Below are 12950 nucleotides of genomic sequence, written 5' to 3' on the forward strand. Positions count from 1 at the left end.
TACCCCCCACATACACACTAACATCCATACATACAAAAATAAACTCCAATTTTTTTACATTTTTCAAGGTTTCAAGGTCCCCTGGGTCCAAAAATGTAAAAATCTCAGGGGTTTTTTTTTAACTGATCGTCATACTTTGTCTCTGTTAAATATAACAGCCGGGAAGGTAAAATGTACGAACGTGCTGACTTGGCACACGAAAAGCGATTGAGAAATTAGTTTGTGGAATAAGAATGACTTTGACGATTTAAATAATTTTAGTAAAGCTGGCAAAAGACACGAAAATCGTAAATGTCACATCGACTCTCTCATATAATTGAAGCAATTTGGAAATCAAAATAGAATAGAGTTTAACATTAGTACACAATATAAAATAAATATTGAAAATTATAACAAGATAGTTACTGTTAATAGATATATTATATTTAAATTAGTAGATGTTATCAAAGCAAGAATTGGCATTTAGAGGGCATGGAGAATCTATTAAATCTAATATAACGGAGGTAATTATATTAAACTTGCTTATTTATTAAGTGCGTTAGATAATTTATTAATTAAAAATACATTTAAAGAAGTCTACGGTTTTTACTGGCTTATCGAATACGAATGGACCCTAGATCATCACTGACTGACTGTCCCTGGAAGTCGGCTTCTTACAGAAACACAGCTTCCCTATCATCAAATGTCACGGCACGCCACTGGTAAAACTATAAAAAGTGCTCAGCGATAAAAAAGCGGAAGCTTTCCCTTTTTTTTACCGCTTTAATACCTTCTTCAAATGATTGTAAACTTAATAAAAAAACCATTTTTTGATACTTTAAAACAGCCCCTGCGCAAATAACGAAAAGAGGAGCACCTCAATTTCCCAACATTAATCATCAGATTACAGTGGTGCCTCGTACAGTACTTCGAACTTAATTCATCCCAGAAGGTCGTTCGAAGTCCGAAGCAATTTTTCCCATAACAAGTAATGGAAAGTGAATTAACTCATTCTCCGACCTCGAACAATACCCATTTCGATAAATTTAAAACTGCAAATACACATTATTTGATGTAAAAATGAGATAATTACATGTTCTAATAATAAATTAAACTTGTAAACAATAAATAAAATACATAAATAACATATAATATAATGAAAATTGCATTTGGTTGCACACCGTCGACATGGCCGCCAGATCCGCCACACGTGTATCGCTTTCATGTTTCGCGATAAGTCCCTTTTTAATTTCAATTGTCGATGCTACAACCTTCTTTTTAGACTTTGTTGTTTCCAACCCTTTTCGGATTCCATAGTTAATAAGTAAAAGTTATATTGAGTTAAACACAAAGTTTTTGCTTATTTTTAACAACTGTCGTTACTTAACATAGTCGTGTGATTTAATTGTAACGGCCGTGAAGTTTGACACATTATTGCTAATTCAGAGATTGTATTTTCATATCAGAAGATTTAGAATAATAAACTTCATATTTTGTTTGAATAAAATAAATTGAAATGTCTTCAGATAAAAAGCATATCCAGCATGCTACTCTTTAGGAATTTCGCAAAGGATATAACGCCGTACATATAGTAAAACTGGTTCATAACGTTTATGGGGAAGATGCTCCTAAGCTTCGAATATGCAAATATAGTTTAAAAAGTTTCGTTCGGGAAATTTTGAACTAACGGATAAACAAAGTACGGGGCATTCAAAAGATGTGTACAAAGAAAAATTGCAGGAAGAAATTATTAAAAATAGACAAAAAATACACAATATATAAATATAATCAAACATACCAAAAACGAACGCCCAGTGTTTAAGGACTGGTCCACGCAGAGAGCGGAGACGAAGTCCACTCGGCCACTGGGGGCCAAACACGTTCTCCATTTTCTGAAAACTTATTAACGCTTTCTTCCTTCTTATCGAAAAGAGTGCGTGGATTTAAAATTAATATTCGAAATATTCTGCATAAATTTAAGCCATCTTCAGGAAATACGAAATGAAATATTGGAACTTAAAAAAAAAAAAAAAAAAAAATGCGATAGTTGAGTGAATAATGGGCGAGGCAGTGGGGCTACGTAATGCAGGTTGGAACCTTCGTGATTTTAGTTCTTTTTGTGTAACAAAAGTATTTTATTTTACCGCATTATTAGTATTTTTCCTCATATTTAAAACTTATAAAACAAGAAATTTAATAAACGTGACGTCATTTCCCGTTTAGCGAAAACGAAGTCTCTGAAGATTTAACTCTTGTTTGTTGTTAAAGAAAATCTTTATTTCTTCACATTAATCTTCAGATATGATGCCATTGTTGTATTTGAAGGATAACAAATATCAGCGCATGAGGAAATTGCCCATAACGTTAACAATTGAATAAAAAAACGCTGCGGCTGTGCTACCTTATTTTCATATCAGACTTGTCTTTTTTGTTTATCCTCAGTAACATCTGAAGTTATTCACTTGTGGTGACATAGTATGTAACCACGATCGAAAATGTCTGAAAATAAATAAGAAGAAATAAAAATTTTCTTTAACGACATACAAGAGACTTTGTTTTTGCTAAACAGGAAATGACGTCATGTTTTAAAAATCTCTTGTTATATCAGTTTTAGATATGAGGAATAATACTAGCAATAATAATGCTAATAATGCAGTAAAATAAAATAATTTTGTCCTCTTTTTTTGAATCCACAGAAATTGGTATTTTTTAAAACTCTTTCTGCTCCGTGGGCACTAAGAGGGCCTCTATTAGCGAGCCCATTATGAGGTCGGCCAGGCCCACAATGGGGCGACCGGCTGGTGAGGGATGGGTGGCTCCCGACACAAAATTCCTGGGGTTTTCGATCCGTCCGGATTAGATTCTGGGTGCCTTAAGATTTAAGATGAAATTGGTGTTCACTAACGGCTTTTTTCTTGAAGACATGTAAGGACGGTAAGTCGCCCATATATTGTCTATCCTACAACTGGTTGAAAAGTAATTTCGTCTGTTTAGACAAGTGATATGTGACTTGCGTTTCTATGAATTTTATTCCTGTCCCTTTTCCATTCCATTCCCATATTGCACTTAGTAGTTTGTTCCATATTGACCATTCCCACGGGAATTTTCGGAAAACGGGATTCTTACATATCTCTATTGGCTACAAGTAGGTGACTTGATGTGTTACAAGTTACAGCGTGTTTGATTGCAGTTTTGTATTTGTTCTTTGTTTGCTACAAAAATATACACTCTGTATAGTTAGGTAAGACTGAATAAAAATAATAACATTAAATGTATTTAAACTTTTTAATGTCTTCTTTTTGACACTTGCAATTCTCGGTTATTCAAAGAATGGATGATCAAATTAAATTAAGACCAAACTTAGTACCTTGGTCAAAGAAACTAATGCACTACATGCACTCAGCTAGTGGTCAAGAAGAAGAAAATAGCGGTACTAGCGGGAAGCAAAAGAAAAACAAATAGTGAACCCTTGCAACAAATAAGTTTAGAAGCATTCAAAGATATCGATAGTGGAATGAAGCAAATAGAAGTTGCAAAGAAGTATGGCTTTTCTCAATCAACCCTAGCAACATTTTCAAAGAAACAAAGGAAATTAGGTGCAGTGTAGTCCGGTTTTCACTCAGACAGTCTGGGAATCGACTCACTGTCCGGGTGAACTATTTATTTATTTTGTCTAGGAATTTCGTGTGCAACCTGTCGACTTTTTTGTGTTTTGCTTGTACGATTCGTATTTGTACACGTCTCCAATATCCAATAGAGCTAAGTCATCTGTAGTTGTTTTTCTTAATTTAGGTTACTTATGTTACTCCTACCCAAGTCTCCCTAGTCCCTAACTGTAACTGATTTAGAACTGGCATGCATGTTATTCTTCGCATTGCAAAATGACATTGTGCATGCATCAGGAACTTCTGTTCAAACAAACTTCACCTGCTGTCCAGGTCAGTGATTTTGAAAAGGTGGCAACATGAAGTGTAGCAGATGGAAACATGGATCTTTCTCAGAAATGGCTGAAGATACCTAATTGTGATGATGTTTACCGCTTTTGGTGTCATAAAGCAGATATCGCCAGGAACTACTCCAAAAATATATCAGTATTACAAGTGTAGACATTGTGGCAGAAGAATGTGTTTATGTCGACGAAGAGCTATATTAGTGAGATTGCAGCTGAAGTTTTCATCCCTAAAATGTGAATGTTGAACATTGAGTGCTGTTATCTTGTGAGCAGCACTCGACATTTGATGTTCACATTTTAGAGATGAACGCTTTGGCCACATCCTCGCTATTTATTTACAGACTGCATTGATGAGGGAATTCTGGTAGAATTAGGGACTGATGTCCAAGATGAGGAAGAGGAAGAAGAATCAGTTCCATGTGAACGCCCCAGTATCTTAGAAGTTATTGCTCAAATGGAAACAATTCAACACATGGTAACCACAGTCACTGGAATTGAAAACAAACAACTAGCTGCTGTTGATGAAGTTCATTTGGCATTTGTAAAACACAGCTTGCAAAAAAAATGGGTCAAAGCAAAATAACAAATTTTTTTTAAGACAACGTAAGGTTCAAAACAATGTAATACAATTTTCTGGTTAATAAATAATTCAGAACTACTCAGAGAGTATTATTTGTAAATTGTAGTAGATTGTAGTAATTAATATTTAAACTAATCTTCACTTTCTTAATGATCTGAGTTTTTAAGTTTCAAGATCTCAATACAACAATAACTTGGGTATAACAATACTACTTTCTTGTTCCCCAAAATGAGGTTTAATTATATTTAGTTTATTTTAGTATGGAAAGTAAAGCAAATAAACTTATAAATTTACAACACATTACATGTAACAATTGAGGAAAAGATTAGGGATGTCATCCTAATAACAGTTCTGAACAAGTTATTCTTTATGTCAATATTTAATAACAGGAAGTCTGTTAACAAAGTAGTGGAAGTTGCCTTACAACATACAGCATAATCATTATGATGCAAAATGAATTTTAATTTTATTTTCGATTTTTGTTTCTACAATGTCTAACGCCAATCTAAATGTAAAACATATTGCTAGGTGATGAAGCAGTGTGGTAAATTACAATAATTTTACTACACTGAATAGTCAATTAAACAAATGGTGGGTATCAAATTTGATTAATCTTGGTTATCTAATGGTATAAGGTCTTCATTCATTAGTCAATGATTCGATGAGGACCACGAAAATGCAGTGTTTTACATACATATGTACTGTACAGCACATACAGTCGTGGAGTAAGTTAATCTGTGTACTGTATAGTGTACATCTTGACATTCATTGTTAATGCAAATTTTTATAAAATATATTTTAGTATTTCAAGTATTTAATTATAATTTCCTTTAAAATTTAAAATAATTTTTAATNAATTTTTTTTGTCTTCCTGCATCTAATGCCCCCGTTGAACGAATATTTTCATTGCTGAATAATATGCGGACGAATGAAAAAACCCATTTAAAAATAAGCACATTAGAAGCATGTATTTCTGTCAAATACAACTTTCAAATGAACTGTATGGAATTTTATGACTTTAAAGCGTGAAACAGCGCTATAAAAAAATTAATTCTACTGAAAAGTAAGCTTATCAAAATTAATGTTATTTAAATTTTTAAATGTGTGTATGTGTAATAATTCAGATTGTTTAAAATTTTAATGTATGCATTGTTGTATGCTACTATTTTCATAATAAATGTTATAAACTTACGAATTTTATAAGGTATTTTTTGATTTTCTTCGATATGTCCTTTATTTTCCCCCAAAAAATATGGTCACTGTACCTATGCCTGAAGATGATCCATTAATTGCATTGAAAACATTAGTGTTTTTCAGAGTTTACCAACTGTTAAAGGTGCATTAATTAATTTAGCTGAGTAATACAGTGGCTAGTTTGTCCCTTATAGCAGCTTAAATATATTCAATAGTAATTTGTTCAAAGAAATGAAAGATAAATGAAAAAATTATATCATAAATTTAGTTAATTTTGTTATGGGGCCTCATGTTAACCATTTGTTTTGGGGGCTGAAAACTGAAATTATTCCTTTGATCGTAGGGCCTGTGGGATGATTTTCTTCATAATAGAATGGACTTTTGTTGTGGTAATCATATTTTATTACATTAATTTATTAGTAAATCAATTATAAAAGTTTTTTTAACTAGAAATTAATAGAAATGTTACTTTCATTTTGAGAATAGCAAAAATATTTTATTTTTTTTATATAACAGTATTATATGAATTATTACGTAGATTATTAAAAACTGATTATAGTAACAAAGTGAAAAGCATGTCAAACAGAAGAGAACAAATTTAGATTTATCCATTTTTTACATCTGTTTTATATAATCATTTAATTCTTTTTCTAATTGTTGTTGTTTGCTACTTTCTAGAAATAATTGTCTACTTTAAATTCTTATTTGTTAATAGAAAAAAATTGATGTATGAAAAATACAGTTTTTTATATTAATGTATAGAATGTAATGCAGTGTGTCAGTTTTAATTCATCAATAGCTTATAAAATGTTTATTTGTTAGAAGTTATGTTTCTCTCAGATTTGTGTATTGTATTTGTGATTGTTTTGATGTTAGCTTTGCATTTTGATGTGTAAATTGTAAACGATATTAAAAGCTTAAAAACTTTTTTATTTTAAAGTTTTTTCATTTTTGTTTTTAGTTTCTTCTGATTATATTCTCCTATATATTTGCCTGCAATGACTTTGTGAAACTAACTGTGTCTTTCTTTTTTTTTCATGTTCACTGCATTTTGCTCTTGATGCATGTCCACTTGGTATCATTGTATTTCAAGTGACAAAGAAAGTTAAACTCAAAGGTATAAATGTATTTAAATACTTTGTTCAAGAGGACATGGCTGAGAATGTAAAATATTGTTTATTTTTCTAATCTGAAGATGATTCTTATTAATGGATAGAATTTTTTAAATTGAATGAAATAATAGGATTTTAAATTGAATAAAAATTATTCAGTTTAAATGATAAAATGATANGTGTGTTGCGATTTTATATATGAAAATAAAAAAGTAGCGTATTTTTAAGATTTGTAGCCTGAAGATAATTATCACTAGCCCAAAAAGGAACGTGTCGCCCAATTTGAAATTTTTGTAGCGAGGGCACTTAAAAAGTAGCCCAATCCGCTACCTGTAGGCCAATCTGGCAACACTGATTGGAGGAGTTGCTGGAAAGAAGGACACATTAACTAAGATGATGACAGTCTCTGACGAAAATCCTGCTAATTACAGTTCGGACTGGGATGAATACGCCACTTCAATTCAGGACTAAGAAGTCCAGATTTAAAAATCTTTGCCCGATTTCTCTATATCTCTATGTTATCATTAAAAACAGCTGTTTGCAGTGCTGCAAGGATAAGTTCGATTAGTATTATTTCAACATTAAACACAGTTGAATTTTGTCGTTGTTTTTTGTATGATTAAGGTTTCTCCAATGGGATACCGGCTGTTTTTTAACCCGGAAATTTCACAAATTTTTTAAAAATTCACTTTTTTCTTATTTTGTGTTAAAGTTGAAGAAATTTCGCAACTAGAAAATATAATTAACCCATAAACTGTCAGAATACATTTGTATTTATGAATTTTAAGTATGCTTATTAGTTTTTAAAATTTTTGCTCGTTATGGCAAGTCACAGATTGTCAATAATCAATTTGTAGCCTATTTGTGACAGGACTCTGAAAATTCTTTACTTGTCACTGGGCTGCACAACTTGATTAAGTTTACTGACCAGGGGGCCGGACCATTTTACAACCCTCTTTGTTGACACAAGGAGTCCAATTACTTTAGCCGCGGGCAGTGTTGATAATCACGGAGAGTTTATGACTTCACGCGGTTAGAAATAATTAAGTCGAGCTGCCCGATATAACAATACAAAAATGTTTGATCAACTATGTTTTTTAAAAATTTTTTATTTGTGTAATTTTATTCAACCATATGGGCAATAAAAACCCATTTGTTATGTAATTTTAGTACACATACTAGGGTTAAGGCAAGCTGAATTTCTCAGCTTAACCAGTTATTATATGATCTCCTTTATATTTTTATAAAAATGAGCAACGCCCTTATTAGCCATGTTACTTGACTCGGTTGCACCTGTTTGAAATAATTATTAAATTCAAAACTTTTTAGTGCAATCGGCTTCCTTTTAGTCGTATGAGTCGTCTATTCCAGCTATTAATTTTCTTGGTCCAACGTAATAATTAAAAATTTGGCGCGAAAAAATATTTTTCTATTGTTAGTCTATTTTTTGTAAATAATTGGTTGCTATAGCTTTTGTACATTCCTTTTTGAACTCTAATTGGTATTTTCTAGTTTGAATGACATTAAGTTCACGATTAAGCGTCTTTTCAAAAAGATGATTCAAATTCGACTATACCAATCAGAATCTAGAATGTAAACAAATGCTAAAAAATCGTTATTTTCATGGTTTTTCAGCGCTATTTTCACTCATTTTTATGTTATTTGACGTATTTAGATGAATAAGCAAGTTTTCCGAAGCATAAAATTGAAAATTTCCCGCCAAAATAGAAACTTCTGATAATATCGGAAATGACGTTCTAAGATCATTTTATTCTATTTGATTCTTCTAAAAATCGTTATAATACTATATATTAGACTTAAAATATTCCATATATATAAACTAGGAAGTGTGTTAGCTAGAAATAGAAGAACTTCAACCCCCATTTCTCACCTCAGGGAAAGTCATAAAACAGTTGGGTGCTAATGACTTTCTGAAAGAGAAATAGTTCTATACTTAGAAACCTCGAAAGAAAGGATTTGGCCTGTACCGTCCTCGGGCCGCATAAACATTGAAAAGGGGACCGACCGTATGTGTCCCCCGGGCCGCACGTTGTTGTCAGAACTTGTAATATCTGGAATAATTGTGCTTATGCTGTCTTAATTTCTAATCATGCCCAGTAGCTTCAAAAACTGCATTATGCCAGGGCCCTTAGTCTCGAGTTTNAATAAAAGTGATTTGTTTTTTTTTTTTATTAAATTAAAAAAAGTGCAAAAAGTTTTGAATAATTTTTTGATGTTCTCTCTTTGCTTCTCTAAATATTTCTTATTCTAGTTAAAGTTTCCATTTTTCTTTTGGATTTAAGGATGTAATGCAGTTGTCTAATCTAATGATAACAGAAAACAGTAGACTGACTGTTTTCTTGAATGCTTTGATCAATGCATACTGTTAAAATGTTCAGAACTGAAAAAATTAAACACTTGTTTTGCCATTTCTGAACTTTTCTACCCACTTTTAAACTTAGCTTTGACTTTTTCCTCATAATATATTAACATTATTTTAACAGTCAAATTTAAGATTTTATCTGTCCAGAAAAAAAGTTGATTGCAGCATGTTGCTTATTAAGGGTGCAGTTAGAAGATCAAACTGATATAACTGTGCTTTGGCTTTCAGGATCACTTACAAGTAATATTGGGGAAAAGCACATTTGGACTTACCAAATAACTTGATATATGTGATGACTTTGGAATCATTTTCTGATACAGATTATAATATCTCCATAAAAGCTGAATCTTATCTTAAATAAAACTTATGCCAAAAATACAACTTTCAGCATCTTCATTTCTCAAAAATATGAACATTTTTGATCTTTCCAGAGGCCCTCTTTAGGTATTAGAACAAGAAAGATGTATTTTTCAGTTGAATTCCTTACATCTGTTATAATTGAGTTTATTCAAAATAGTGCATGCTAATGACATTTGAAAATTCATCTACAGTCATTCTAAATTTTTTAAAAATTAAATTTTTTAACCAATAATAATTTTTAACTGTCTTCTAGGTGCTCCACAATTTTTAGATGAATACAAGTACATTTAAAAGATATAAAGCTAGTTATGAAAGAATAGCATAACGTGCCACACTTGATATAGATTTAGCTTATCCTTATAATTAATTAATTTAATTTAATAGTCATTGTTGCACTTATGTTTGTATATTTCAATGTTCTCTGATGTTTTTGGCTTTGTTTCATCAAACAATGTTCTTGAATATTTTCATTGGCACAACTGATTTTAAACATTGTTCTTATAAGCTTATAAGCTTTATGGCCAGCATAGTATTATTTCAGTTTTGGAAGCAAGTTGGAAAAGACCTGTTGTGTGTTTATTCTTGCTGACATCATAGATGTGTTCTTTAATTCTAGCTTCAATAGATCTACAGGTAGATCTATAAGTCAGATGTAATATAAGTTAGTCTTATATTACATCTGAGATTCATAAGCAGCTGTAGTGCTCTGCTACTATGGTTAATTAATTGTAGTAGATTTGTAAAATTATGTAAAATGTGTCCATTTATTAAGGAAAATTGTATCGGATTTTTTTGTTAAGTGTAATGTTCTGTGGTGCGTTCTGTGTCACCTTTTTGGGGTCACGGTGGTTGTAGCTGGAGATTGGCTAAGAAGAGAATCACGTGATTGGATAAGTTCCCGGATGGTGTGAGATATAAAGGTGTGTGTCCCATGTGGTTGAGGAACCTTTTTATTTGGATTCTTCGGATCGGAATGGACTCTCGAGCACCCATCTGAACTGAAGGTGAGATAAGGTCATAGTGATGATACAACAGAAGTGATAGGTATTGGACTATTGTGGGCAAAGGACAATCCAAACCCATCGAGTGAATTTTTATTCCTATCGCTGAATACTTTGTATAAGAATGCACCTAGGAATCAGTTTTACTCAGCGAGATGTTCATTTCGTTGCTTTTATGTTTATTTTCTTTGTTTACCAAACCAAGTGACAACCACGTGTTGGATAACAAAGAGCATCAAACTCTGATAAGAAATTGTACTAAAGAGAATGCTTAACCAGCCTGATATACCAACTTGTAAATAATTGTATATATTAGAAATAATCACATAACAGTAGTATTAGTGTCTGACTTAGAATTATCTATTTAAATAGAGGCTAATATATAATATCCAGACAACTGTAGAGCTGATAAGAACTTAGTTGTGATTGTATTGAGCTGAATTGTTATTTTTTTTTTTGTTTCTTCTTTCATTAATATAAAATATTTGTTCCATTAATATGTCTCTTTTAATTGTGAAGTCCTCAATTTGTCACCCCACAAAAAGACTAAATATATTTTATATATCTAAGTCACTACACAGTACTTCAGCATATACCCCAGTTGCTCTATGTGTGTTTAGTTTATCCTTTGTATTGTTCAGTAGCTTAAAGATTTTAGGTTTTTTGTGTAGGCAATCTTTGCTTCTGAAAGTGAAATAATACCATGCTGACTTCAAAGCTATACTTATATGAACAGCATTTGATAAAATGAAACAAAAAACAACAGAGAACATTGAAATATACAAACATATGTGTAAAGGTGACTGTATTAATTATAAGGATAAGCTAAATCTACCTAAAGTGCTATTCTTATGTAACTAGTTTTTTATCCTTTTAAAAATACTTGTTGTATTTGTCTAAAAATTGTAGAGCACTTAAAAGACAGTTAAAAATTTTTAATTTAAAAAAATTTTGAAAAATAGCAAATGGATTTTCAAATGTCATCGAGATACACTGTTTTGAATAAATTCAATTATAACGAATATAAGGAAACTCAATTGGAAAATGTCTCTCTTGTTCTAATACCTGAAGAAGGCCTCTAAAGAGACTGAAAACATTTATACTTTGAAAAATAAAGGTGTTGGAAGCTGTATTTTAAGTTTTATCTGATATTGATTGTTAATTTAATAAACAAATTGCCTTAATTTTTTTATTTTCTTAGCATTTATAGTAAATACTTAATTTTTCTACAAAGTGACAAAGTAGCTTTTTCACCTATGGATCTATAGATTTAATAAATTTGAATTAGTATATGAACTTGAAAAATTTTTAATAATTAAATATGGTAGATTCTCATTGGTATCAACTCCTATAGTTAATATTAATGAATAACTTAAAAAACTCCACCATACCTTTAAAATGCAGTTTAAAGTTATGGTGGAGTTTTTTAAATAGTAATGCAGTTAGAGCTATAATAATGAATAACTTATTGTGCAGTTTTAGTTTCAAAAAGTTATATAGAGATATTATATAGAGAGATAATATTTTACTGTATGTTTCATTATAAGACTGCAATTTTTGTTATCAGATAAATTTTTCATTTAAAGAATCATGGGAAAATGCTCAATTAATTGTTATTAGATGGACCATATCATTTACAATTTAGTTGGGGGAGACATTTCACAATTAGTGAAAATGGAGTCTAAAACTGACTGAACTTCAGTTATTTTTTAAAATTTATTTATTTATTTATAAATTGATGATATTATGTTAACATGTTAAAAAAAATTGTTCTATTCAAAGATTAAATCTACAATCAAATATTAAAACAAAGAAAAAAAACGGACAGTTCCCAAAAATAAGGGATGTCTGGTTATCTGGTTATAAAAAGTCACTTAAAGAAATCTGTTATAAAGAATTGATATATATTCTAAAGTGTTATTTTGCTAATATATTTGATTTATCTATCAATTTAAGTAAATGTATGTTTAAAATTTTTTAAGTTTGAATAACTATCAATGGAAATTAACTATCAATGAAAATTTGTCAACAGCAAGAAGAGCATCTTTTGAAGTAGGACCTGTTATATCATCACCCCATTAATTACCAGCTTCATTATCACTATTCTTATTATTGGCACATGCATGTTAAATTGGAGATTTGACATTTAAGAAAACAAAAATCTTTAAAATAAATGAATAATGAAAAAACATACAGTAATTTTATATAACATCCATGTTGTCAGATGAAAGTTTTAAACATTCTGAAAAGATAACCAAAATTCCTGCAGAAATTGTAAAATTCTGAATATAAAACTTAGCTAAATGTAGTTATACAGTGGGTGATCGGATAATGAACACTTTCGTGAAAGATTTTTATGTTCGGACAACGAACACATGATCAGATAACA

The 12950-nt window shown here is 30.7% G+C and overlaps 1 protein-coding gene across 1 annotated transcript in view; it reads left to right on the top strand.

Moving 5' to 3' along the window:
- The first annotated feature begins 3309 nt into the window (after window positions 1-3309).
- LOC111619799 (voltage-dependent calcium channel type A subunit alpha-1-like) overlaps window positions 3310-12950 on the top strand; it is a 76425-nt gene continuing 66784 nt past the window's right edge. The window contains exons 1-2 of the mRNA XM_023361615.1: window positions 3310-3409; window positions 4273-4472. Coding sequence (XP_023217383.1) covers window positions 3310-3409; window positions 4273-4472 — 300 coding nt within the window. The remainder of the gene's footprint in view (window positions 3410-4272; window positions 4473-12950) is intronic.

This window comes from Centruroides sculpturatus, unplaced genomic scaffold (assembly GCF_000671375.1).
Source record: "Centruroides sculpturatus isolate CEXI.00-Female unplaced genomic scaffold, Cexi_2.0 scaffold178, whole genome shotgun sequence".
NCBI lineage: Eukaryota > Metazoa > Arthropoda > Arachnida > Scorpiones > Buthidae > Centruroides > Centruroides sculpturatus.